Source organism: Denticeps clupeoides, unplaced genomic scaffold (genome assembly GCF_900700375.1).
Source record: "Denticeps clupeoides unplaced genomic scaffold, fDenClu1.1, whole genome shotgun sequence".
Lineage (NCBI taxonomy): Eukaryota > Metazoa > Chordata > Actinopteri > Clupeiformes > Denticipitidae > Denticeps > Denticeps clupeoides.
Window position 1 is genome coordinate 665,709 of NW_021629993.1, and position 25,408 is coordinate 691,116.

At 45.4% G+C, this 25,408-nt stretch overlaps 3 protein-coding genes across 8 annotated transcripts; 1 reads left to right on the forward strand and 2 right to left on the reverse strand.

Annotated features, from left to right (window-relative positions):
- Nucleotides 1-5,578: 5,578 nt before the first annotated feature.
- On the forward strand, nucleotides 5,579-16,287 carry LOC114779544 (cadherin-related family member 5). 4 transcript variants are annotated; one of them, XM_028967444.1, is made up of 16 exons: nucleotides 5,579-5,654; nucleotides 6,127-6,203; nucleotides 6,279-6,487; nucleotides 6,567-6,617; nucleotides 6,724-6,816; nucleotides 6,895-6,981; nucleotides 7,071-7,181; nucleotides 7,265-7,435; nucleotides 7,524-7,614; nucleotides 7,700-7,806; nucleotides 7,987-8,187; nucleotides 8,263-8,385; nucleotides 8,456-8,534; nucleotides 8,625-8,818; nucleotides 12,949-12,969; nucleotides 14,379-16,287. In XM_028967444.1, exons 2-16 carry the CDS (start codon nucleotides 6,137-6,139, stop codon nucleotides 15,102-15,104), a joined length of 2,331 nt encoding a protein of 776 aa, XP_028823277.1. In that variant the 5' UTR covers nucleotides 5,579-5,654; nucleotides 6,127-6,136; the 3' UTR covers nucleotides 15,105-16,287. The 4 variants fall into 4 exon arrangements, with proteins under 4 accessions (XP_028823277.1, XP_028823275.1, XP_028823278.1 ...); XM_028967442.1 differs by having other exon boundaries at nucleotides 6,567-6,623; nucleotides 14,379-16,285; XM_028967443.1 differs by having other exon boundaries at nucleotides 5,618-5,654; nucleotides 6,093-6,203; nucleotides 6,567-6,623; nucleotides 14,379-16,286.
- Nucleotides 15,628-18,254, reverse strand: calub (calumenin b). 3 transcript variants are annotated; one of them, XM_028967456.1, is made up of 7 exons: nucleotides 18,198-18,254; nucleotides 17,797-18,034; nucleotides 17,493-17,686; nucleotides 17,245-17,411; nucleotides 16,764-16,824; nucleotides 16,484-16,683; nucleotides 15,628-16,185 (listed from the first exon to the last, which is right to left on the reverse strand). In XM_028967456.1, the coding sequence occupies exons 2-7, from the start codon at nucleotides 18,015-18,017 to the stop codon at nucleotides 16,081-16,083; spliced, it is 948 nt and encodes a 315-aa protein (XP_028823289.1). In that variant the 5' UTR covers nucleotides 18,018-18,034; nucleotides 18,198-18,254; the 3' UTR covers nucleotides 15,628-16,080. The 3 variants fall into 3 exon arrangements, with proteins under 3 accessions (XP_028823289.1, XP_028823288.1, XP_028823287.1); XM_028967455.1 differs by having other exon boundaries at nucleotides 17,797-18,039; nucleotides 18,198-18,249; XM_028967454.1 differs by having other exon boundaries at nucleotides 17,797-18,059; nucleotides 18,198-18,249.
- Nucleotides 18,255-18,940: 686 nt separating this feature from the next.
- utp15 (UTP15 small subunit processome component) lies at nucleotides 18,941-24,760 on the reverse strand. The gene is made up of 13 exons (XM_028967448.1): nucleotides 24,630-24,760; nucleotides 24,274-24,365; nucleotides 24,104-24,196; nucleotides 23,049-23,233; nucleotides 22,798-22,976; nucleotides 22,604-22,729; nucleotides 21,533-21,668; nucleotides 21,367-21,448; nucleotides 20,940-21,092; nucleotides 20,754-20,855; nucleotides 20,527-20,660; nucleotides 19,271-19,329; nucleotides 18,941-19,193 (listed from the first exon to the last, which is right to left on the reverse strand). Exons 2-13 carry the CDS (start codon nucleotides 24,361-24,363, stop codon nucleotides 18,979-18,981), a joined length of 1,554 nt encoding a protein of 517 aa, XP_028823281.1. The 5' UTR covers nucleotides 24,364-24,365; nucleotides 24,630-24,760; the 3' UTR covers nucleotides 18,941-18,978.
- Between the last annotated feature and the right edge of the window lie 648 nt (nucleotides 24,761-25,408).

A 25,408-nucleotide genomic window follows, 5' to 3' on the forward strand; every position in this document is an offset into this window, starting at 1 on the left:
AAAAAATAAAATCCCAAATCTGTTGCTTCGGACGCTGGACCTGTTGATCAGTGCGCTCAGCGATGTCTTCTCCTGCTGCTGAAGAGAATCCAGTTCAGTCAGGAACACCATGGCCGTCCACGCCTGCCCATTCTCCTCAGGACACACAGCTGAGGTCACACGATCAGAGGTCCTGCCAATCAAAACCCCTGATGAAGGTGCCGCCCCAACCAATCACAAGTATTCAATGTGCCTGTGTTTAAAAGACCTGTAGCACCGTAGAGCCCCTGGCAGGTCACACAAACTCAAAAGATTCCCTTGCTGCACCGCCCGCTCCACCCATGCTGCCACCTCACACATATGCTCCTGCTGTTGCCATGACGACAAGTTCTCCCACCACAGCCCTCCTGAGGTCATGAGATGAAGAAATGAAGCACCTGATCATGATCTCGACAGGACACTGAAGTCATGAACACCACTCCCACCTGTCTGGGATGGCATGCAGGGTCACATGTAAGGTAGGGGGCTCTATTGCACACTGTGGTTTACACTTAAACGTTTATGTGTTTATTTCCTCTGTTCTTCTAGTTCCTGTGCATTGAAATACATCTTAATGAAGATATATCTCCTCTTCATGATAAATTAAAATCAAATACACAATTGAAAAGGATGCCGAGTCACAGACCGATCCCTGGACTCACCATACTCATGCTGCAGCATCTCCGCATACAGCCGCTCTCTGATGATGTCATATTTATGCTGCAGGAGCAGGGACGGCTCTCTGACGCTTGGCGGAGATGTCCACAATTTTCTCCTCTCATCCTGCTTTCCATGACGTAATGAGGGTAAAACATTCCAAAAACCAGCCAGCAAAAACCTGCACACACACATTAATGAGGACCTAGTATGTCCTAACAAGGTGCAGTGGTGGTCCAGCGGGACCCGTAATTGGAAGGTTGCCGGTTTGAACCCTGATGTGCCACTATGCAGAAGTACCGTCCCCACTTATATCCCCACTCATAGTTTCACACTGCTGTTAAATGCAGAGACCACATTTCACTGTGTGCACTGGGTACTTTGCTGTGGTGTATCACATGGGACAACTAATCACTTTCACTTTTAATGTCAAGACATTAATCCTAAAGAACAGGATTACACACACACACACACACACTAATGAGGACCTAGTATGTATGGCCAAATTGAATCCTAAAGAACAGGAACACACACACATCAATGAGGACCTAGTGTGTATGGTAAAGATAAAATCCTAAAGAACAAGAACACACACACACACACACACACACAGACAGTGAAATATCACCTGTTGTTGAGTCTTCTGGATATGAGTTGAAGTTTCTGTTCACACACACACACTCCGTTCTGAAGATAAAAATATTTAAATTACACACAAGGAGAACAACAATAAAGTATGTACGTTCACGCACACACACACACACCTGACTGATGATACAGCAGGGCGTTCTGGATATTTTACATACAGCCTCTCCTGACTGTAACATCTGGATATCCCAGTACAGCTGAGATTATACAAACACACACACACACAGGTTCAAATACACATAAAAGGACACACACACGCACACACAGCTGTGCACTGGGGGAAAACAGAACAATGAACCTCCTCCATAGCCTCCTTCTCTCTCTCCAGCTCCAGAAGAACCTCAGCAACCTTTCCAGCACTGCAGGACACGCCCCCATCCCGACCAGTAACCTATTAATCAGACCACATTTATATCACCTTACCGAGTGTAGTCAAGAACAGTCTAGAACAGTCTAGAACAGTCTAGACTAAAGAACACAAACAGGTCCAACCCTCTCTTACCCAGGAGATGATCTTCTTGATGAGCTCTGTGTTGGTCTGCCGTAGAAATACTCTTTGGTAGAAAACACACACATCCTCAGCGGTGACCTCATCCACCTCACACACACCGAGCGCTTCACACACCAACAACACACTGTCCTCCATTTCTGAAGAGAAAATTTGTTGTGTCCGGCGCTGTGTGTATTTGAATTATTCAGCAACACATGACCACTGTGTCAGTTACCACGGCAACATCAGGTGTACAGTTACAAAAGTGTGTTAAGTGTGTGTGTGTGTGTGTGTGTGTGTGAGTGAGTGGGGGACTGAGAAATGGCACCATCAGGACACACAAACACACACAAGCATTTTTTTTATTGACAGAAACACAACCTGTGTGTTAAATGTAAAATTCGTGTTTTAGTGTTTGTACATGTTTCACAAGTTTATCTGTGTGTGTGTGTGTGTGTGTGTGTGTGTGTGTATAAATATACAGATATAGATATGTCTAATTGAGGATACATTAGTTGTTAGTGTTTATATAAAGATGTGTGTGTATTGGATTTTCTTTTTTTTAATGTTTTATTTGTGATTTTCAATTTTCCAACAACAAACAAATAACAGCTGTTGACCAATATCCACCCACCACCCTCAGCCCCACCCATCAAAAACAGAAAGGAGAAGAAAAATAAACAAACAAATAAATAGAAAAAGAAAATAAATAAATAAATAAATAAATAAGTCTTCTGGCCATTAATGAGGTGAAAGCTACCACCTTGGCTTGAGATATCGTAAGAATTATATCTGGAGGGGGGACCCCAAAAATAGAGATGTATGGTGTAGGTTCAATCGTTCTATTACATAAAGATGACAGGACTATGAAAATATTTTCCCAGAAATTGGAAAATGACTGGCAGTTCCAGAACATGTGGCCTAAAGTAGCTGGCCCTTGGTGACATCGTGGGCACTCCGAGCTGGTATTAGGAAACATTTTTGCTAGTTTATCCTATGAGTAGTGTAGGCGATGTAGTACTTTAAACTGGATCAAACATTGTCTAATACAGAGCGAGGAGGTATGAATAGATTCTAGGCACTGTTGCCAGCTCTCACCCGTAACTACAATGTTAAGATCCTGTTCAGATCAGAATCAGAATCGTATTTATTGGCTAAGGAATTTGGAATTTGATTCCGGTAGATGGTGTCTCTCAAGTACAATGTAGGACAAAAAGACAAAAAACAACAACAATCCACAACAACAACAATGTCCAAGGGTGTTGTGTTATTGTCCAAGTTGTGGATTGTTTGTGATTTATAAATAACTATATCTACTTTTTATGAATAAATAGGCAAAAAACAAACTAAATCTTATATACAAGTGAACGTAAAGTGCAGTGTGCAATGATGGAGGTGATTTACAGTAACAGCCGTTTAGGAGGGAGATGGCGAGGGGGAAGAAGCTGGTCCTGGTCTGCCAGAGGGCAGCAGGTCAAAGAGCCTGTGACCAGGGTGTGAGGGGTCTGAGATGATTTTCCCTGCCCTTCTCCTGGATCTGGAGAGGTACAGGTCCTGGATGGAGGGCAGGGGGGCACCGGTGATCCTTCCTGCTGTCCGTACTGTCCTCTGCAGTCTGATCCTGTCCTGTTTGGTGGCTGCTCCATACCAGGCGGTGATGGAGGAGCACAGGACAGACTCAATGACCACAGTGTAGAACTGGATCAGCAGATCCTGTGGAAGACTGGACTTCCCCAGTTGCCTCAGGAAGTACATCCTCTGCTGGGTCTTTTTGAGGATGGAGGAGATGTTGGTCTCCCACTTCAGGCCCTGGGAAATGGTGGTGCCCAGGAACTTGAAGGTCTGATATGGTGAGGGGGAGCAATGTTGAGGGATGTCTCCTGAAGTCCACCGTCATCTCCACAGTCTTGAGCGTGTTCAGCTCCAGGTTGTGTTGACTGCACCAGAGTACCAGCCGCTCAACTTCCTGTCGGTGTGCAGACTCATCACCATCCTGGACTGTACTGAGGGGCCGTGTTCCAGAAGTGATCTCCCCCAGCCTCACCTGCTGCTTCCTGTCTGTCAGGAAGCTGGTGATCCACTGACAGGTACCAGGTGACACGCTGAGCTGGGAGAGTTTGGAGGTGAGGAGTTCCCATGCCACTTTAGTTTTCTCCCATAAGGGTGAATAAATGTTCTGGATCAGAGTGTATAATTTTGATATATTGCCTCTCATAAAGGGGTCCAGAGCAAGAATTTCATCTGCAGCATTTTTAGCTGGTGAATGTAAAGATCTAAAGTGTTTGCTCACAAAACCTCCAATCTGTAGGAGTCTATAGAAATGAGATTTTGGAATATTGTAACTTTTTTTGCAATGTTTCGAATGTCACAAGCCCTTGTTGTGCCAGGTTTGAAATGCTACATGCGGTATTTGGATTTCTGAGAGATTGTGTGTATTAGTTGTGTGTGTGTGATGTTGGGACGTACACAGGGCTGCTCGTGCAGGACACTGGCAGTCTGAGACATACGGCCTGAAGCAGCGTGACCTGCCCATCACACGTCACCGGGCAGAGGGGACCACACTGATCTAACACAAATCCATGGCCCAGCAGGGCAGCCCACCACTACACAGAGAGGAAAATAACACCAAAACCTGCATGTTTATCTCTATAAGTGTGTGTGTGTGTGTGTGGGTGTGTGTGGGTGTGTGTGTGTGTGTACACTGTACATTAAGTTGTTTATTTCCTGCATACTTGTCATTTCGAGAAGCTTTTTTGTGCATCACTTGTTTAGCGGTTCTGAAAGCATGGTGATGTACACACGGCCAAGAAGGTCCGGGGTGAAGAACAAGAGCTCCGGCAGGAAGAGAACACCTGAAGCTGCAAGCCGAGAACGAGAGGGCATTGGCAGTATCGTCGTGGCGGCTGGGGCCAGACGTGGTGTTGGACACGGTGTGCCATGGGCCATTTGGTCCACTGGCCGAGCTGTAGGGACAGAAAGCCTGGAGAGGAGACCGTGGGGGCAGCCAAGGTCAGCGGTTCTGTCCAAAGCGTATTAGGAGAGCGGCATCCAGAGAGAAGGTCAGGCTACATGCATGAATAGATAGAACCAAACAACATGGAACATTTAAACAAACTTACATACTGACAAACTGGCTTCATAAAGTGCAGACGGGACGCCGGCAGTGCCAGAGTACCAGAATAACAGTACAGACAGGGGACGCCAAGAGTCATTTGCATAGGCCCGCCCCTAAGGGTAGCGAGGCGAGGTTCCACTCACCATCAGGGTGAGTGGTGTTAGTGGGCTGATGCCTATATATCCAGGAGGGGGCAGTATATTACTAGAATCCCGGAACTCCACGGATTGTTCAAATCTGTTCCCAGTGGTGGAAATTTCAGTTGTTCTCAAACCACAAACCTGCGGCACTGCGTGTGATGGAGTTTCTTCTGGTCGGGAATGTGTGTCTGCATGATCTGCGTGTGTGTGTGAGGAGGCCGAACTGCCTGCAGTGTTTAATCTGATTCCTCTTAATCCCTGTTTGTCTTAATTATGTCCCAGATGGACAGAGTTTCGCTGTCAAGGTTAATTACTGAGGAACGTAAATCCCTTTTATGAGGTGACGTACAAGAATATCAGAATGTTTGTTACTGTAACGTGCACATGCGCACACACACACACACACACACACCTCATGCCAAGGATCTGTCAGTAATCTTTAGAGGCTCTGATTGGCTGAGCTGGAGAACATACTTACTGTCTGAATAATCCATCTGATCTCTGATTGGCCAGAGATTGTATTGTAATACACACACACACACACACACAGTGAAGTGGCTGTGATGTGAGTGGAATGAAGCAGCAGGTAAGGTGACATCATTCATTTTCTTCACTTGTCGACAGTGTGTCGTGGTTTATGTGTGTGTTTGTGTGCGTTTCCATTAAAAGATTTTTTTATTGTCTTTACGTTTCTCTGTACAATGAAATTTCTTTGCTGTACACATAAAAATGGCGAGTTGGGTCAAGGTTAATACAAATAAGGTAAAACAGTTGGCGAGGACTGTTGTGCAGATAAAAATAAATATTAGAGGTTGTGTAGATACACATGTCGGTGGCCTGAACAGCGCTGATGTCACACAGCATCAGGCGTCTGGCCAGATTTGTACACCTGTTTGTGTAGTGTGCACTTCTAAGCAACGTATGTTTCATAATGGTTGGTGTGCGTGAGTGAGTGTGAGAGAGATAGATTGGACTATCCAGACACACAGTTTCCTTCTTAATCAGCTTAGTGTGCTTTAAACAGGTCAAGAGTGGCTGTGTGTGTTCGTGTCTCGCAGGTGTGACATCATGTTCTCCACAGCCGGAATCCTGATGATATTTCACCTCCTGATGAATGTCCAGTACAGTAAGACAGGTAGATCCAGGCCTGCATGGTGTCTGCTGATCAGTCCTGGTCATGGGTCCTGATCTAGATCGTTTCTGCTACCAGGGAGCCCATGTTTGGAGGGTCAGGATGTGTTCACATCAGTGAAGGAGAACAGCATCATGGGAGAATTCATAGCTAATCTCAGCATTCCTGAAGTCACACCAGCCGGTCAGATCTCTCTTCGGATAAGTGGGGAGGATGCTGATTGGTTCTTTTTGGATGGAAAAACCATCAAATTGAACTCGTCTGAAGACAGAGTGCTGGACAGGGAGGTAGGGGACATCATCATTATCATCATGTCCACTTTACTCTGGTTTCAGAGCTGTAACTGTCTGTGTGTTACATCCACAGGTGTTGGGCTCTGTCCTCATGGCTGCTGTTACCTGCCTGGAGAACAGCACTGTGCGAGTAAATTACCCCCCACCCCCACCCACACACACACACACACACACACACAATGAAGTTGGAAACTCCTGTAACAATGTTCTTGTGTGTGTTGGCACTACAGAACGAGTACAGAGTCATGGTAGAGATTCTAAACGAAAACGACAATGGGCCAAAGTTTATGGGAAAAACAATTCAACATCTCAACATCAGTGAAGTAATGAACGCACACTCTTATATTACTTTCTTTGTAATTGAGTGTATTTCCAGTTCCTGGTTTGTCTGTTTCCTGTAGTTAACGCCTTTGAACACAGTGGTGTTTACGCTCCAGGCATCGGATGCAGATGGAGACACCATCATGTACAGCATCGATCGATCTCTAGTGAGACACACGTACACTCACACACACCATCATTACATATCTTAGTTACTGATTTTGTGTGTGTGTGTGTGTGTGTGTGTGTTGTTCAGCCGGATGCTGAGTACTTTAGAGTGGATCTGCCCAACAGTGGCCACATCCTCCTCAATAAACCCCTGGACTACGAGAACCAAACCCAGCTGCAGCTACGTGTCTTCGCTGTGGTACCACACACACACACACACACACACAGCTGGGTATTCAACAGACATGGGACAGGGCCAACTGCGTGTGTGTCCATTTGTAGGAAATGAATACTAAGGAGCATCTGAACACCACAGTGACACTGACCATTTCTGTTCTGGATGAAGATGACCATTACCCACAATTTCTACCCTGCAACCTTCTGTCTCTAAGCCAGGGAACACGAGTGTGTGGAAACCCACTCTACACAACCAACATCACAGAGAGCGACCAGGTAACACACACACACAAGAAAACAGCACACAAACAAGAACGTAGACTGATTTTACAGTCATTCTGTGTGTGTGTGTGTGTGTGTCTAGAACATTGTGCTGGAGTTTTCTCCTGGTCCTGTGAAGGCAATGGATGGAGACAGAGGCCTGCAAACACCCCTGACTTACAGCATTCTGTCAGGTGTGTGAGACATTGAGATGTATGATTTCCAACTTGTGTTTTAATACCATGTGTAAGTAAGTGTGTGTGTGTGTGTGTGTGTCAGGTGCAGATAATGGACGCTTTGTGATTGACAGCAGTACAGGAGAAATTCAGCTGACCAGAGCCGTGGAGAACCGACTCCTGACCCCAACACTGCGGCTACGTATCATGGTGTGCTTGTGTATATTTATCTATTTGGAATGTACAGTATCTCACAAAAGTGAGAACACCTCTGACACTTCTGGAAGATATGACCCTAATGATCCAGCGTGAACTATCTTGTATAAAGGGTCATACCTTCAGCGCTCTCCAAAGGAAAGATATAATATAATATGTGTTTGTATGTTCTAGGTTGCTCAGAAGGATGACCCTAAAAAGTACAGTGTTGCCACGGCAATAGTGAGGGTTCTTGCAGAGAACCGTTTTCCTCCACAGTTTGAGCGTTCAGAATATCGTGGCTTCATTACTGATACCACAAGCCCCGCCTCCCTCGTCATCACATATGGCAACGAGCTGTTAGTGCTACAGGCGACCGACCAGGACTTTACAAATGTAAGAAAATTGTTATATATATAAAGGAAATACACTACAATGTCTGAGGCTGTGTGTGTGTGTGTGTGTTTTTAGGAGGTAAACCCAAAGCTGCAGTTCTCTTTGGCTTCGGCCTCTCAGATATTCTCAGTAACGCAGGAAGGTTTCCTCATCGCCAGGAGCAACAAGCTACAACCTTTACAAACACACCAGCTGGAGGTAAGAAGAAAAGAACCCTGAGAAGACACAGCCTGCACACCACTGTGTGATTATTTGTGGCGTCTCACAGGTCTTGGCATCTGATCTAGAATCAGGAGATGTGGCTAAAGCCACCATCAGTGTGGATGTTCTGCAGAGAGATCAAACAGGTACCATTGTATGATAGTTTGTAAGATTGTTAACGTGGCTCTATTAATCCTGTGATTGATGGACTAAGTCAAACTCTCCCTGTTCTGCAGTTCCACAAAGTCCTTTGGGGGAGGAGAATCTCCTTGGTAACAGCACTGCTGGGCGTGCGATAGGTGTGACAGGTGTGTGTGTCATCCTACTGGGTGTGATTGTGAGCATTTTGGTGCACTGGGCACGCCACCGAAAACAGAGACAAGACCCAGCTGACCGAGCCAGTGTGGCACAGGGAAAACACCCCAACGTGGTGAGTTTTATTTATGCACCCCAACACCACACCGGTCATAAAACTCCTCTAGCATACAAATAACACAATCAAACATAAACATACAACATGCACACACTACCATCAAATACATTTACACTAACACCACAACTAACCTACACTATACACGACATCTCAACATCCACACACTACCTTCAAATACATTTACACTAACACCACAACTAACCTTCACTATACACGACATCTCAACATCCACACACTACCTTCAAATACATTTACACTAACACCACAACTAACCTACACTATACACGACATCTGAACATCCACACACTAACATCAAATACATTTACACTAACACCACAACTAACCTTCACTATACACGACATCTCAACATCCACACACTACCTTCAAATACATTTAGACTAACACCACAACTAACCTACACTATACACGACATCTCAACATGCACACACTACCATCAAATACATTTACACTAACACCACAACTAACCTACACTATACACGACATCTCAACATCCACACACTACCATCAAATACATTTACACTAACACCACAACTAACCTACACTATACACGACATCTCAACATCCACACACTACCATCAAATACATTTACACTAACACCACAACTAACCTACACTATACACAACATCTCAACATCCACACACTACCATCAAATACATTTACACTAACACCACAACTAACCTACACTATACACGACATCTCAACATCCACACACTACCTTCAAATACATTTACACTAACACCACAACTAACCTTCACTATACACGACATCTCAACATCCACACACTACCATCAAATACATTTACACTAACACCACAACTAACCTACACTATACACAACATCTCAACATGCACACACTACCATCAAATACATTTACACTAACACCACAACTAACCTTCACTATACACAACATCTCAACATACGCCCACCAACATCTACACACTACCATCAAATACATTTACATTAACACCACAACTAACCTACACTATACACGACATCTCAACATCCACACACTACCTTCAAATACATTTACACTAACACCACAACTAACCTACACTATACACGACATCTCAACATCCACACACTACCTTCAAATACATTTACACTAACACCACAACTAACCTACACTATACACATCATCTCAACATCCACACACTACCTTCAAATACATTTACACTACATCTCAACGTCCACACACTACCTTCAAATACATTTACACTAACACCACAACTAACCTACACTATACACGACATCTCAACATCCACACACTACCATCAAGTACATTTACACTAACACCACAACTAACCTACACTATACACGACATCTCAACATCCACACACTACCTTCAAATACATTTACACTAACACCACAACTAACCTACACTATACACGACATCTCAACATCCACACACTACCTTCAAATACATTTACACTAACACCACAACTAACCTACACTATACACGACATCTCAACATCCACACACTACCTTCAAATACATTTACACTAACACCACAACTAACCTACACTATACACGACATCTCAACATCCACACACTACCATCAAGTACATTTACACTAACACCCACGACATCTCAACATCCACACACTAACATCAAATACATTTAGACTAACACCACAACTAACCTACACTATACACAACATCTCAACATGCACACACTAACATCAAATACATTTACACTAACACCACAACTAACCTTCACTATACACAACATCTCAACATACGCCCACCAACATCTACACACTACCATCAAATACATTTACACTAACACCACAACTAACCTACACTATACACGACATCTCAACATCCACACACTACCTTCAAATACATTTACACTAACACCACAACTAACCTACACTATACACGACATCTCAACATCCACACACTACCATCAAATACATTTACACTAACACCACAACTAACCTACACTATACACGACATCTCAACATCCACACACTACCTTCAAATACATTTACACTAACACCACAACTAACCCTACACTATACACGACATCTCAACATCCACACACTACCATCAAGTACATTTACACTAACACCACGACATCTCAACATCCACACACTAACATCAAATACATTTAGACTAACACCACAACTAACCTACACTATACACAACATCTCAACATGCACACACTAACATCAAATACATTTACACTAACACCACAACTAACCTTCACTATACACAACATCTCAACATACGCCCACCAACATCTACACACTACCATCAAATACATTTACACTAACACCACAACTAACCTACACTATACACGACATCTCAACATCCACACACTACCTTCAAATACATTTACACTAACACCACAACTAACCTACACTATACACGACATCTCAACATCCACACACTACCATCAAATACATTTACACTAACACCACAACTAACCTACACTATACACGACATCTCAACATCCACACACTACCTTCAAATACATTTACACTAACACCACAACTAACCTACACTATACACGACATCTCAACATCCACACACTACCATCAAGTACATTTACACTAACACCACGACATCTCAACATCCACACACTAACATCAAATACATTTAGACTAACACCACAACTAACCTACACTATACACGACATCTCAACATCCACACACTACCTTCAAATACATTTACACTAACACCACAACTAACCTACACTATACACGACATCTCAACATCCACACACTACCTTCAAATACATTTACACTAACACCACAACTAACCTACACTATACACGACATCTCAACATCCACACACTACCCTTCAAATACATTTACCTAACACCACAACTAACCTACACTATACACGACATCTCAACAATCCCACACACTACCATCAAATACATTTACACTAACACCACAACTAACCTACACTATACACGACATCTCAACATCCACACACTACCATCAAATACATTTACACTAACACCACAACTAACCTACACTATACACGACATCTCAACATCCACACACTACCATCAAAGTACATTACACTAACACCACAACTAACCTACACTTACACGACATCCAAATCAAACATACCTTCAAACATTTACACTAACACCACAACTAACCCTACACTATCAGTGACATCTAAAATCCAACACACTACCTTCAAATACATTTAACAATAACACCACAACTAACCTACACTATACACGACATCTCAACATCCACAACACTACCCTTCAAATACATTTACACTAACACCAAACTAACCTACACTATACACGACATCTCAACATCCACACACTACCTTCAAATACATTTACACTAACACCACAACTAACCTACACTATACACGACATCTCAACATCCACACACTACCTTCAAATACATTTACACTAACACCACAACTAACCTACACTATACACGACATCTCAACATCCACACACTACCTTCAAATACATTTACACTAACACCACAACTAACCTACACTATACACGACATCTCAACCTCCACACACTACCTTCAAATACATTTACACTAACACCACAACTAACCTACACTATACACGACATCTCAACATACGCCCACCAACATCCACACACTACCATCAAATACATTTACACTAACACCACAATATCTCAACATCCACACACTACCTTCAAATACATTTACACTAACACCACAATATCTCAACATCCACACACTACCATCAAATACATTTACACTAACACCACAATATCTCAACATCCACACACTACCATCAAATACATTTACACTAACACCACAACTAACCTACACTATACACGACATCTCAACATCCACACACTACCATCAAATACATTTACACTAACACCACAACTAACCTACACTATACACGACATCTCAACATGCACACACTATAAAAATGCAATTTTTGTAACATAAATGTGTACAAAGTGAAGTGCTATGAATTCTTCTCGTATGCACTACTATCGAATACATTATCACTAACAGCATGACTCAACCCCACCCCACCATACACTCAAACTCAATGGATGTGGAAAGTGGATGTTCATAAATACATCCAGCAAACTGTAACCCCAAATCACTACCTCATCAATTTATGTTTCCTTCTGCAGAGTCTTCGCTGGTTCCAGTTGGTGAGTCTTGACCTCACCTAACCCTGCAGTAGTCATAGTAGAATGTTTTTGTATTGTAGCATAGTGCTGGGTGATTATATAGTTACTATCGATGATTGCGATAAAATTAATCTCGGTGATCAACTTTGGACCTTTTTCACAATCACAATAAAAATGGCAGAAATTATCATATTTAGTGTGTTAACATTCCCTCTGGTAGCTGCATGTCTCCATTTAGAAGTCTCCCAGAAGTTCTGGGAGTCACCCGCTAATTGAAGCCCACAATTTGAATACAATATCTTGGAAGCAAGCAAGTGAGATGCAGGCGAGACAGTAGTGTGAAGTGACAGTGAAGTGATTGTCATTGTGAAACACTGCAGCACAGCACACAGTGACACGATGAAACATGAGAGTAGCATGAGAGGCGCCCGGGGAGCAGTGTGTGGGGACGGTGCTTTGCTCAGTGGCACCTCAGTGGCACTTTGGCGGATCGGGATTCGAACCGGCAACCTTCTGATTAAGGGGCCACTTCCTTAACCGCTAGACCACCTCTGCCCCAAAGGGTGTTTCTACCTGGTTCACAATGACAATCACTTCACTTTCAGGATTCAAACCGGCAATCTTCCACTTCCTTACCCGCTAGGCCACCACTGCCACATCGAGCTCTTGAGAGAAGATATGACAGAGGGAGAGAACGTCTGTATATAGGGTATAGAGTAGCTAACGATCTCCTACTGAATGTAGCTGAAGTTTACAGAGAACATGTGCTAATTTGCATATAATGATGTCATCACGGCATGTTGGCTTTTGTCATGTGGTGGTCTTCACTTTTTTTCTCTGGGTATTTCATTTTTCAAAGTCTATTGATGAATTGCCATACATATTCCTGAACATGTTGAAAAGCATTGCCGCCGAAAACCTAGAAAGGTTTATGATTGGTCAGTCAATGTGACGTAATCATACTTCACACACTCATTGCCCCGGACCCTTTCATAGCGCCAGGAGAAAATTTATTATTTATCTCTGGTGTCAATCTGGCCATTTCAGAAAATCGTCCCACATGGGAAAGTATATTGTGATAAATGCTGTAGAATCTAAATGTTGTAAATGTTCTATTGTAGCATCTATATTGAGACTCATTAATTGTACTTTTGGATATAAACTACTGCAACATTTATCCCCTGTGCTGCACCTTATCTGCACCATTCTTCACTGTACACCTCAAGACATCATTTACATTTACAGCATTTATCCAGAGTGACTTACAGGGACAGTCCCCCTGGAGCAACTTAGGGTTAAGTGTCTTGCTCCGGGATACAATGGTAGTAAGTGAGACTTGAACCTGGGTCTTCTGGTTACCCCTCATCAGTACATAAAACCTTCCCATCCTGCACTGCTGAGCAATAACTGAACATTAACTTCTACCACAGGTCAACCACAGCCGGCCGATGCCCCTCTGGGATGAAGTCTCCTTCCACAACGAGGCGTTCGGGAGCTATGACACCTCACACTCAGTGCTTCATGGGAAACAAGGCACTTACAATGCAGCCAACCAATCCAGAGCCCTCAGCACTGATGTCACTCAGAGCTCAACCACACCCACTGTGTCCCAGGAAGACACTGGCCCTGGTATCAGGACCAATGGGAGGTCAACAGACAAACACAGAAACAAATCAGTGTCCTTTCAGGATGAGGTGATTGTGAGGGATAAAGAGAAGGAGGATGACAAGGATAAGAGCATCAGAACTTGTCCACCTGATAAAGTCACAGGTATAGTGACAGAACAAGAACAAAGTAGCTCTTGTACAAAGCATGACCCACAACCAGAGTCCCAGCGTGATGTAGTAACATCTCAGAGCAACTCATACAACAGTGAAATTGAACAAATCCATTCTGGAAGCCAGATCGTCGAAGCAGATGAGACACGACCAAACCCCACTGAGCTGAACAGCATCCCCGATCTCCAACTTTTACAGCCCACAGACACAGATCTGGAAGAGAAATTCTGGCCAAACAGAAACAAGCTCTCCAATGCACAATCCAACACAGAACCAGAGACGGAGGTCCACCAAGCTGCCACAGATAACAGCACCCAAACCACCAAGCAGACACCTGAAACTACAAGAACAAGTGACTCCAGCGCTGACGTAGACTGAACAGTTCTCATCAATTGACATCTCAGCTGTGGAGTGACTGGGGTTGAACCAAAGACCTGTAGAATGCTAGTTCACCAGATGTAGGACCTTCAGAAACCATTCATCTACAGAGCCTGCCGCAGTCTCCAACACGACCATTTACTTCAACATCACAAGCGCAGATGAGTCAGCAAGAGATCAGCAGGGGAGATCAGCTGCTTTGCAACCAGGTCATCAATTGAAATCCCACTGTGTTCACCCAGAGTTGAGAAGATCAGTGTGGAGAAGATGGAGCAGTAGAACAAGTCAGACGGACGGCTTTATCTTGAGTAATAAATGAAATGTCTGCTTGTGCACGTGTAGTTACGAGCTTGTGCTTATGATTGGGTGATCATGATGGTTATGAGCATGTGGAGATCATGTGAATGTGATTGTGTTCACGACTGTGGGGTCATCATATGGAGGTTTGATGTACGGCAGGTGGAAACCACTGGATTCCAGGAACCGAAGTGGGAACGATTCAAATTTATTTCAATATCAGGGCCCTGGACAGAAAATGTTCAGCGAAACCAGCAGCAATATTTTCAGCAAATATGAGTGAATAGACACATTCAATCCTATCTGCACAGCAAATCAGTATATTGCTGCAGAATTGAGGCTGAAGTCAGATTAGAACAATAAAATACACGTTTTATACAAAACCACGTCATGATGAGGGCTATCAAAAGAAATGACAACACACAGACACTCTTCCAAAAACTATAAAATGTGTAATCACACACACACACACACACACACACACACACAGTCACCGTAATGTTGCTCTGCCTGATGCTCCATTGAAGGCTTCAGGCTTCTGCTTTTGTTAACATGGAATGATCATGTACACACACACACACACACACAGGTTCTGCTCATGTGTGTTTAAAACTTTTTCCTGAGTAAAACACACAATGCACATTTCCATAACACACACGGAACATTGCGTGTTTGTGTGTTAGAACTCTTCATGTCGAGCTAAAGCTTCTCCAAAGTCAGTGGCTTGGCTTCCCACAAACAGGTCGTATTTCTGCACGATCTCAGACTTTGTCAAGCGTCCATCCTAAAACAAAATGTATACAAAACAGACAGTCATGATGGTTGAAAAGCTACCAAACCTGGACAGCACAAACATTATTAAAGATTGTGATTATCTTCTTACATTTACATTTCTGGCATTTACCAGACGCCCTTATCCAGAGCGCCTTACAGTCAGTAGTGACAGGGACAGTCAGGGTTACGTGTCCTGCTCAGGGACACGATGGTAGTAAGCGGTCATGCGGTCATGTAGGTTTTCTACAGATCGACACAGTGGTCTGAAGGAGTCTGGTAGGTGGGTGCAGAGCGAGAGGTGGGAGTACCTGATCTGCGTCGGACTCGTACAGCAGGTGTTTGGCCTCGGCCTCGGCGTGGTCGTAGTCTGAAGGGAGGATCCAGTCCCGCGTCTCCTGTTGGTCCATTCGCCCGTCTTTGTTCTTATCGCGGAATTCTGTGAACTGCTCCCGTTCGGTCTGCACCCACTCCGGTTCAGCTGGATCCCCTTCTTTATTATACATGTCCCCTACATACACAAACACAATTTATACCTCAAATTCATTTTTCAAGAAACACAACCAGAGCCACGCCCACCAGCAAACTCACCAATGTACTCCTCCAGATCAATGAATCCATCAGCGTTCTTATCAATGTCCTCCATCGTCTCCTGTTGTCAGACACATTTACAGCATTTATGAGACGCCCTTATCCAGAGCGACTCTTCTGGTTCATAGGAGAGTGTGTTACCCGCTAGGCTACTACCACCCTACAGTTAGTGTGTGTGTGTGTGTGTGTGTCAAGGAACAAGGAAAGTGAAGTGATTGTCACACGTGATACACAGCACACAGTGCACACAGTGCACACAGTGAAATTTGTCCTCTGTATTTAACCCATCACCCTGAGTGAGCAGTGGGCACCATGACAGGTGCCCGGGGAGCAGTGTGTGGGGACGGTGCTTTGCTCTGTGGCACCTCAGTGGCACCTTGAGGGATCGGGATTCGAACCGGCAACCTTCTGATTACGGTTGACCACTAGGCCACCACTGCCGTGTGTTTGTGTGTGTGTGAGAGAGAGAGAGAGAACGTACCAGCACTACAATGTCCTTCATGTACTCGTACTCCTCAGGGTGCAGGAACGCAGTAAACTCCTCCTTATCAGCCTGAAGGTCTCCATCCTGATCAGCCATCTTGAAGCGGCGCTCATCCCGCAACATCATCTGCCTATAGCTGAGGCCGTCATCAGGGTCCTGTTCATCTGGGACATAAACACCATCAGACTTCCTGAAGATCTGCGCTCTGATTAGCTGTACAGGCTTTCAGGATCTCACACACTTACCCAGAACATACCCATAAGTAGCATTCCTGTACTCCTCCCAAGTCACATGACCATCAGCATTAAGGTCATGACCCTGCCACTGCCTGTCCACGTCACTGTAGATCCAGCGTTTCTGTGCATGTTTAATCCACTTCTTCATCTCCTCCACAGTAACAAAGCCATCATCATCCTCGTCGATCCGATCAACGATGATCCTGCAAAAACCTCAAAACGTGTAAATGAGCGTGCGCGTGTGTGCATGCATATATAAATGTGAGTGTGTGTGTGTGTGTGTGTGTGTGTAAATGAGAGTATGTGTGCGTACCCCAGCCTTTCCTTGCTCTCTTCAGGGCTCAGCTGCTCAAAAGTCTTGGACTCCTCCTGACCAAGGAAAGCCTGGTGGTCGTAGTCAAAGTTCTCTGCGTCGTCATGACGACGGCTGCTGAGCGGCGCATCATGATGGACGCGGTCCTTCTTCTCCATGGGTTTAGCAGCAGCCAGGACCACGCCCAGCCCAACACACACCCACAGCACGGGCGGGACCATCACTCGCAAAAACACACCTTCACTGGGGACACAGGAGATTTCCTTACACACGCACACACACACACACACACACACCGGTGAAACACGGGACGCACACACCTTCACTGGTGGAACACGTGAGACTTCCGTACACACACACACAGCGTAAACGTGACGTCATTCGTCAAATATTAGACTCACCCCGGAGTCCGAAATGCACCGCGGCCCCGCTCGAACTCCTGCCGATATTCCTGACTCGCGAACGAGTGATGAACCAATAAGATCGTGGACACGGTTCAAGTCCCGCCTCTCCCACGTTTTTTATCCCGCCTCCAATTGAGTCTGCCCAATAAGAGAAAGAAGGGGGTCTGTCCTGCCGTTCGCTGACGTCATTATGCCGGAACCAATGAATTCACTCATTAGTCAGAGCGTCGCTATAACGAGCGGGGATTGGCCCTTCCCGACAGCCAGAGGTCACGTGACTGGTTCAAACTCGCCACGTCCTCAGTCTGGGCGTCGTAGTGGACTTAATCTGAATTCGGGTACAAAAGTGAGAAACATTTAGCGCGATTTCACACGTTTGCTCTGGTCCGAGTCAGTCTGTGAGTTTGTATCAACATTGTATGAAAATGAGAACCGTCTCCCTGCTGACTGGTCAGACGTATCGATCCAGGGAGCAGATTGACGTGGTTTTATATTAGATTTCATGAATTCCCTACTGTAGGTTTTAGAAATGTGTTGCCGCTACGTCTTGAAAACAATATACTGACGCAGGAGGTGGCGTGGAGGAGACTGTCCTGGATTTACCTTTGCTGATGCATCTGACCAGTCAGCTGAGGTTTGAAGTGGTGCATTTTCCTCTGTGTGAAAGGGAACCGAACCAAGAGGAAAATGATGACTGGGACGTGAAAGCGCCTTCATCCACAGAATAACGACACGAGCAGTTAACAAAGCAACATTTATTCTCATTTACAAAGCATCATCAGGACAGCTGCAGTGGCGGTTCGGCTGATGGAGGTGGGGGTGCCAGGGTCGTGACCCCTGCGGCGGGCGTGGCTGAGGCGAAGAGGGTGTCCAGAATTCCCAGAACCTGCAGTAATTCCTGCTGGTAATCGATCTCACGACCCAAACACTCCAGCAAACGCTGCAGTAAGCGCTCCATCACCGGTGACTGGGACACCACCTGCTGATACACGTCTAAAAAACACACCACACATGAGACTCGATGTGTGGACAAAGGTGGCGAGTGACACACACACACACACACACCTTACCTACAACCACATGAGCCACAGAGAGTAAAATTCGAGAGAACCGTGGATCAGTGATAAACCTGAAGATCACACACAACAAGAAAAGGGTTAGATGTGTGTGAGAGAGAGAACACCAAAAATATTTATACTAAAATGTACGGTGCACTAAATATTATACCAGTTCAGTTAGTTTAGTTTTGCCTTTATGGTCACTGCACTGAAGCAGGACATATACAACCATATACAGCCCCATGGGGCTTCTTTACAGTGCAGACAGACAACTCAGTACAATATCTGGTTCTAAACAACAATGACACAATTTACAGGTCAGTATTGAAGCATTTATGTGTATAGAAATATATATATGAATATGCATAGACGACTGCAGAGGAATAAATGGATGCATACACAGTACTCACAATAGGTTAGGGATATTGTTGTTTACGCTTTTCCTGTTGGCTCTGAATTTTAATGAAATAAGTTCCCTTTTGATATTACTAATAATGTATGAGAAGAAACCCCATTTTCATTAATTTAATATTTATTACCGCAAAAATAATAACAGGGATAGCCCCAAATAACAAAAACTGACAATGCCAGTAGAAGGTGTTTCCACCACTTGGTGCAATGACAGCGACGTCTCATGCTCCTCGTGATGTTGTTCTGAGGCAATGCGGTCAACTCCTCCACAAGCGCCACACGCAGTTTTACCAGGTCCCGTGTGGCAGTTGTGTAACGACGGTCTGTCGTTGCGGTCTGTCACTCGAGGGGCTCCACTCCTGGGTCTGTCATGAACTCTGACACTAGTTCTGTGTCTGTATGCAAGTCTACTGACGACTAGAGACAGTGGTGTTCTAGCGGTTAAGGAAGCGGCCCCGTAATCAGAAGGTTGCCGGTTCGAATCCCGACCCGCCAAGGTGCCACTGAGCAAAGCACCGTCCCCCACACCCTGCTCACCCCCACACACTGAGGTGTGTATCACCCCAATACAATTGCCTCCCTATCCCAAAAATGTCTGAAGTGAATCACTAAGTGAATATCCCATAAGCAGGATGACTCCCTCGGCTCTGTGGAAATGTAGTTCAGTGAGAGGAGCGGGCAGAATCTTCCATTCGTTCTCTGATGCAGTTTGTCAGTAGTCTCTCGACGGTGGAGCGGCAGAAGGTCACCAGCAGCTTCTAGTCTTCATGCACAGGCAGTTACTCTAGTCTTTACATTTAGAGTCAAACACACTCATGAAACCTAAAATATTCTTGTGGGGTCGTGCTCGTCTGTACCTCAGCAGGAAGTTGAGCAGGGGGGTGATGCTCTCTTCCTCCCGTCCTGCAACAGCATTCCTCAGGGTTCCTCTGCGCTCCAGTTCAATCAGAACCGCCACACACACCTCTGGACTATTGGAGCGTCTCCATGCCTGAACAAACACACACACACACACACTCACACCCTGCATCACTGCAGATGAAGTGAGCGTGTTAACTGTAGAGCGCTGGGCAGCAGGCCCCACCTCCAGCGCGGAATCCAGAGCTTCAGACACTTTGAAACTCTTGAGGAGTCGGTCATGTTTCTTCAGGTGATGCTTCAGAGATTTACGAACCACGAAATCATCCTGGTGAGCAGAACACATCTCATTAATACACACATAAACCCGCAGGGGACATTTACTCTCAATTTAATGCCATGAAAACCACACCTGCTTTGGCGTGTAGTTCCGCCCCTTAACAAACATGCGGTAAGAGGGGCCACGCCTCTTTCTGCCATCCACTTCCTGTTCCTCAGAAGGCTTCCTGTGGCGCAGACTCAGGACGCCATTGGTCATCCCCACGGCAACAATGCCATCATCCGGCTGCACAAGAAGAACTCTTACTGATGGCATGCACGTCTTTTTATTTACTGGAGGTGTCAGGTGCAGCGCCACTCAGGTGCACGGGCGGGGCCGGCCAGAGGTAAGATTTTAGGTGGCGCCCCCTTGCAAATTCCTCTGCTAGTGTAGATATACTCAAAAGAAAGTGAATACATTTGTATTAGACGTTATTTTTAGTACAAGTGTGCTGCAGTTGGGGAGAGTGTGTGTGTGTGTGTGTGTGTGTGTGTGTGTGTCAGCGTCTGTACGAACTCACAGCTACAGCCAGGCTGAGAACAGATGCTTCATAATCAAACGTGTGCACCACCTTATAGGAAGAGCTATACACCTTCACATGTCTGGAGAGAAACACACACACACACACACACATTATTTACATAAACTAATATTAGCACGACCCCCCCCCCCAAGACCACACCCACCTATCCAGAGATCCGGTGAGGAGGCGGTTGGAATGTGTACTCAAACAAACACAAGTCACCGTCTTGTGGTGATTCTTCAGAGAAACCAGCTGCTGCCCTCCTTTCAGAAGGTCCCACACCTTCACATGTTGGCCACCTACACAACCACAAACGTAATTAACACACACAGTAAAGCCGAACACGTCTGATTTGATGGTTTTTCTGATATTGCCAGACTGATAAAACCATGACTATCGCCGTCCTCCTCGCCCGCATTTCTGCATCGTAACCCTCACCCAGTACTGTGTGCATTGCTTCCGTATTCCAGCGCTACAGCAGCCCAGACATCCCAACCTGCAAAAAGCTGCTTTTTCCCCATGTCTGGGAGGAGAGAAGCAGCTTGTTGGCCCAGATGTATCATAACTGCTTAGATGATAAATTCTGGAGAATTCAGACATGTGATGAACAAACCCAGTAAAAGCCCTTATTTACAGTTCAGTAATCCATCCCTGCTGTTAACTAGTCCCTTACCTATTAACATACTACAGCAATACAGAGCAAGAAAGGTCAGTAAACTAGGAACTGACTAAAGGTCAAGTTTATTAAAAACTATCAAATAAATGATAGAATTAAAATACAGAACCGAAAACGTAGCTTACTTTAGCTTCTCGGACAGACGTTTTTAAAATGCAGACGGACAGATGAGGACGGGTTTAAATTAGCCACGTATCTTCTGCAACGTAGAACCTCAGCATTTATCTCCAAAGCTCTTTTGCGATAATAAAAACGCATCACCTGACGAGATTGTCAATCCAATTAATGTTTCATGAATAGACTAACATTTAATAAAAGTAATTTACAACACACAACCTCTCTGGGGGGACAGGTACTATAGACCGATCATTCACCGCACAAGCTCGACCCGACCCGACTGAAATGGTAAATTGAGCCTTTTTTACAGCTCTGATGTGAAGTGCGTTGCATTGCTTGAGGGAGAATTCCCTCAAAGCTCTTCAAGATCGAGCTGAATTTCACATAATCGCCGGGCACCCAACATAAACCCCATCATGCACTCCGGCTCAGGCCACACACCTGTGGAGACCAGCAGCCCCTCAGAGGGGTAGAGCAAGACCCCTTCTACCGGCTGGCCATGTTCCATCTTCATCACGCATCGCTCCAGCCGCGCGTCCCAAACACGAAGCGTGTGATCGTACGACCCTGAGAAGATCAGAGGAGTTACAGCAGACCAAGCACCAAACCCGCGGGGACAGCGGGACGTGCGCTACCGGTGATGAAGACGTCTGGGTTGCGGGAGCTGGTGGCGAGAGCGCGGATGTAGTCACTGTGTTCGCCCAACGCGGCCACTTCCTGCGCCGTCGACACGTCCCAGACGCGACTGCTGAGGTCATCGGAGCCGGAGACGATCCGGAAACCGTCCGAGAGAAACGAGGTGACACGAACCGATCTGGGAGAGAAGAGACGTTTCCAACACACACTACAGACAGGACACACAGCTCACCAGCCGAGTCCAACTCACTTGCTGTGTCCAGTGAACTGCCTGAGCGCCACACGGCCACCAACATCAAACAGTCGGACAAGTCCCTCGTCGCTACCGGCAACCAGCAGACGGCCGTCAGCTCGAAAGCTGCCACTGTACGCGGAGCCTTTGAAGCGCGAGAAACTGCGCAGAGGCTCATGGGAGTTTGGACCAAAGATCTGGACCTGAAGACAGAAATGAGCTTGTAGCCACTCTGTGTCTCAGTGGTGGTCTAGTGTGAAGGAAGCGTCCCCGTAATCATTAATTAAGTGAATGTCGTCGTGATACACAGCAGCACAGCACGCGGTGACAGTGAAACGTGTCCTCTGTATTTAACCATCACCCTGAGTGAGCAGTGGGCACCATGACAGGCGCCCGGGGACCAGCGTGTGGGGACGGTGCTTCGCTCACCTTGGCAGATCGGGATTCGGCAACCTTCCGGTTACGGCGCCGCTTCCTTAACCGCTAGGCCACCACTGTCAGAACGTTGCAGGTTTGAATCCCGACCTGCCAAGGTGCCACTGAGGTCCCGTCCCCACACACTGCTACCTGGGCACCTGTCATGGTGCCCACTGTCACCAAGGGTGATGGCTAAATACAGAGGACGAGTTTCACCGTGTTACCGTGTGCTGTGCTGCATTATTTCACAATAACAATCACGTGACTTTCAGTCAAAGTTCTTTTTCTGTCACCAGCAGCTTTGTACATGAGACGACGTTTCATATGGTCATCAGAACAGGAGCAAACAAGCAGCACAGGAAACTGTTCTCATTGACAAACTAGAAGAAAATAAAAATACTCACATATCTAGTCGACTGAAACTTGACTAAACTAAGATGACTCTGGACGTGACTTAGACTAGTAAAGACTAAAATAAAATAAAATAAAAAAAACCCACTAAACTAAAATTAAAAGCAAAATGCAATTTGACTTAATTATACATTTATACCATCATTTCGTTGCCCTGTACATGCGTAATAATGTTGAATCTAATCTAATCAAATTCTACCTATCAGCAACATCAGAATGATGTCTGAGAAAGAGGAGGATCTCACCCTGGTGGACGCAGTCACAGCGTAGTTGTGAGGTGAAAGAGGAGAGAAATGAATCTTCGTCACGGCGCCAAACTCCTTTATCTGGACCGGGCTCTGCAACACACACACACACACACACCATCAAATACACGGACAGCCTGAGCTGATTACTGTACTTCATCTTCTCCCACCTTGTAGCTTCTCCAGTACAGCGCATCTTCAGTCACCTTCTCCCCCAACTGCGGGATCACGGGAACTCTGGTCGGTTTAAAAGCCGTCATTTCTACACACACACACACACACACACACACACACACACACACACACACACACACAGACACACACACACACACACAACACACACACACACACACACACACACACACACACACACAGACAGAGAAACACAGACACACACGAAGAATTAATTCACAGTTCTGAATGATTGCTGTGTTTTGCTGATCTCTTTATTCGGACCTTCGTCTTATATCTAACAATAGTCAGTAAACGCGAACCAACGTGAAAGCGGCGCGTTTCATCTCCTCACCTCTCCAAGAACAATCCTGCAAAAAAATGACCGAGTGGAGTAAAAAAAATCATAAATCGCCGAAAATCACGTTGTTACAGCGCAGCACACCGCGCCGCCATTTTCCTTCTGATTCTGCTGCTGCGTGAACTCCGAGGAAGAAAAAAGCAGCGCCGAGCGCCACCTGCTGTTCAGGAAGAAAACGAACTTTTACATGAAAAGCACCCCCACCCAGAAAAAAACACCAGATGTTCTGGAGGAACACCCCCACCCAATCCACTCTACACCCAACCACCCAGAAAAACCCACCAGATGTTCAGGAAGAACACTAACTTTTACATCAAAAAACACCCCCACCCAATCCACTCTACACCCAACCACCCAGAAAAACCCACCAGATGTTCAGGAAGAACACCAACTTTTACATCAAAAAACACCCCCACCCAATCCACTCTACACCCAACCATCCAGACAAAAACACCAGATGTTCTGGAGGAACACCCCCACCCAATCCACTCTACACCCAACCACCCAGAAAAAACCACCAGATGTTCAGGAGGAACACCAACTTTTACATCAAAAAACACCCCCACCCAATCCACTCTACACCCAACCACCCAGAAAAACCCACCAGATGTTCAGGAAGAACACTAACTTTTACATCAAAAAACACCCCCACCCAATCCACTCTACACCCAACCACCCAGAAAAACCCACCAGATGTTCAGGAAGAACACCAACTTTTACATCAAAAAACACCCCCACCCAATCCACTCTACACCCAACCATCCAGACAAAAA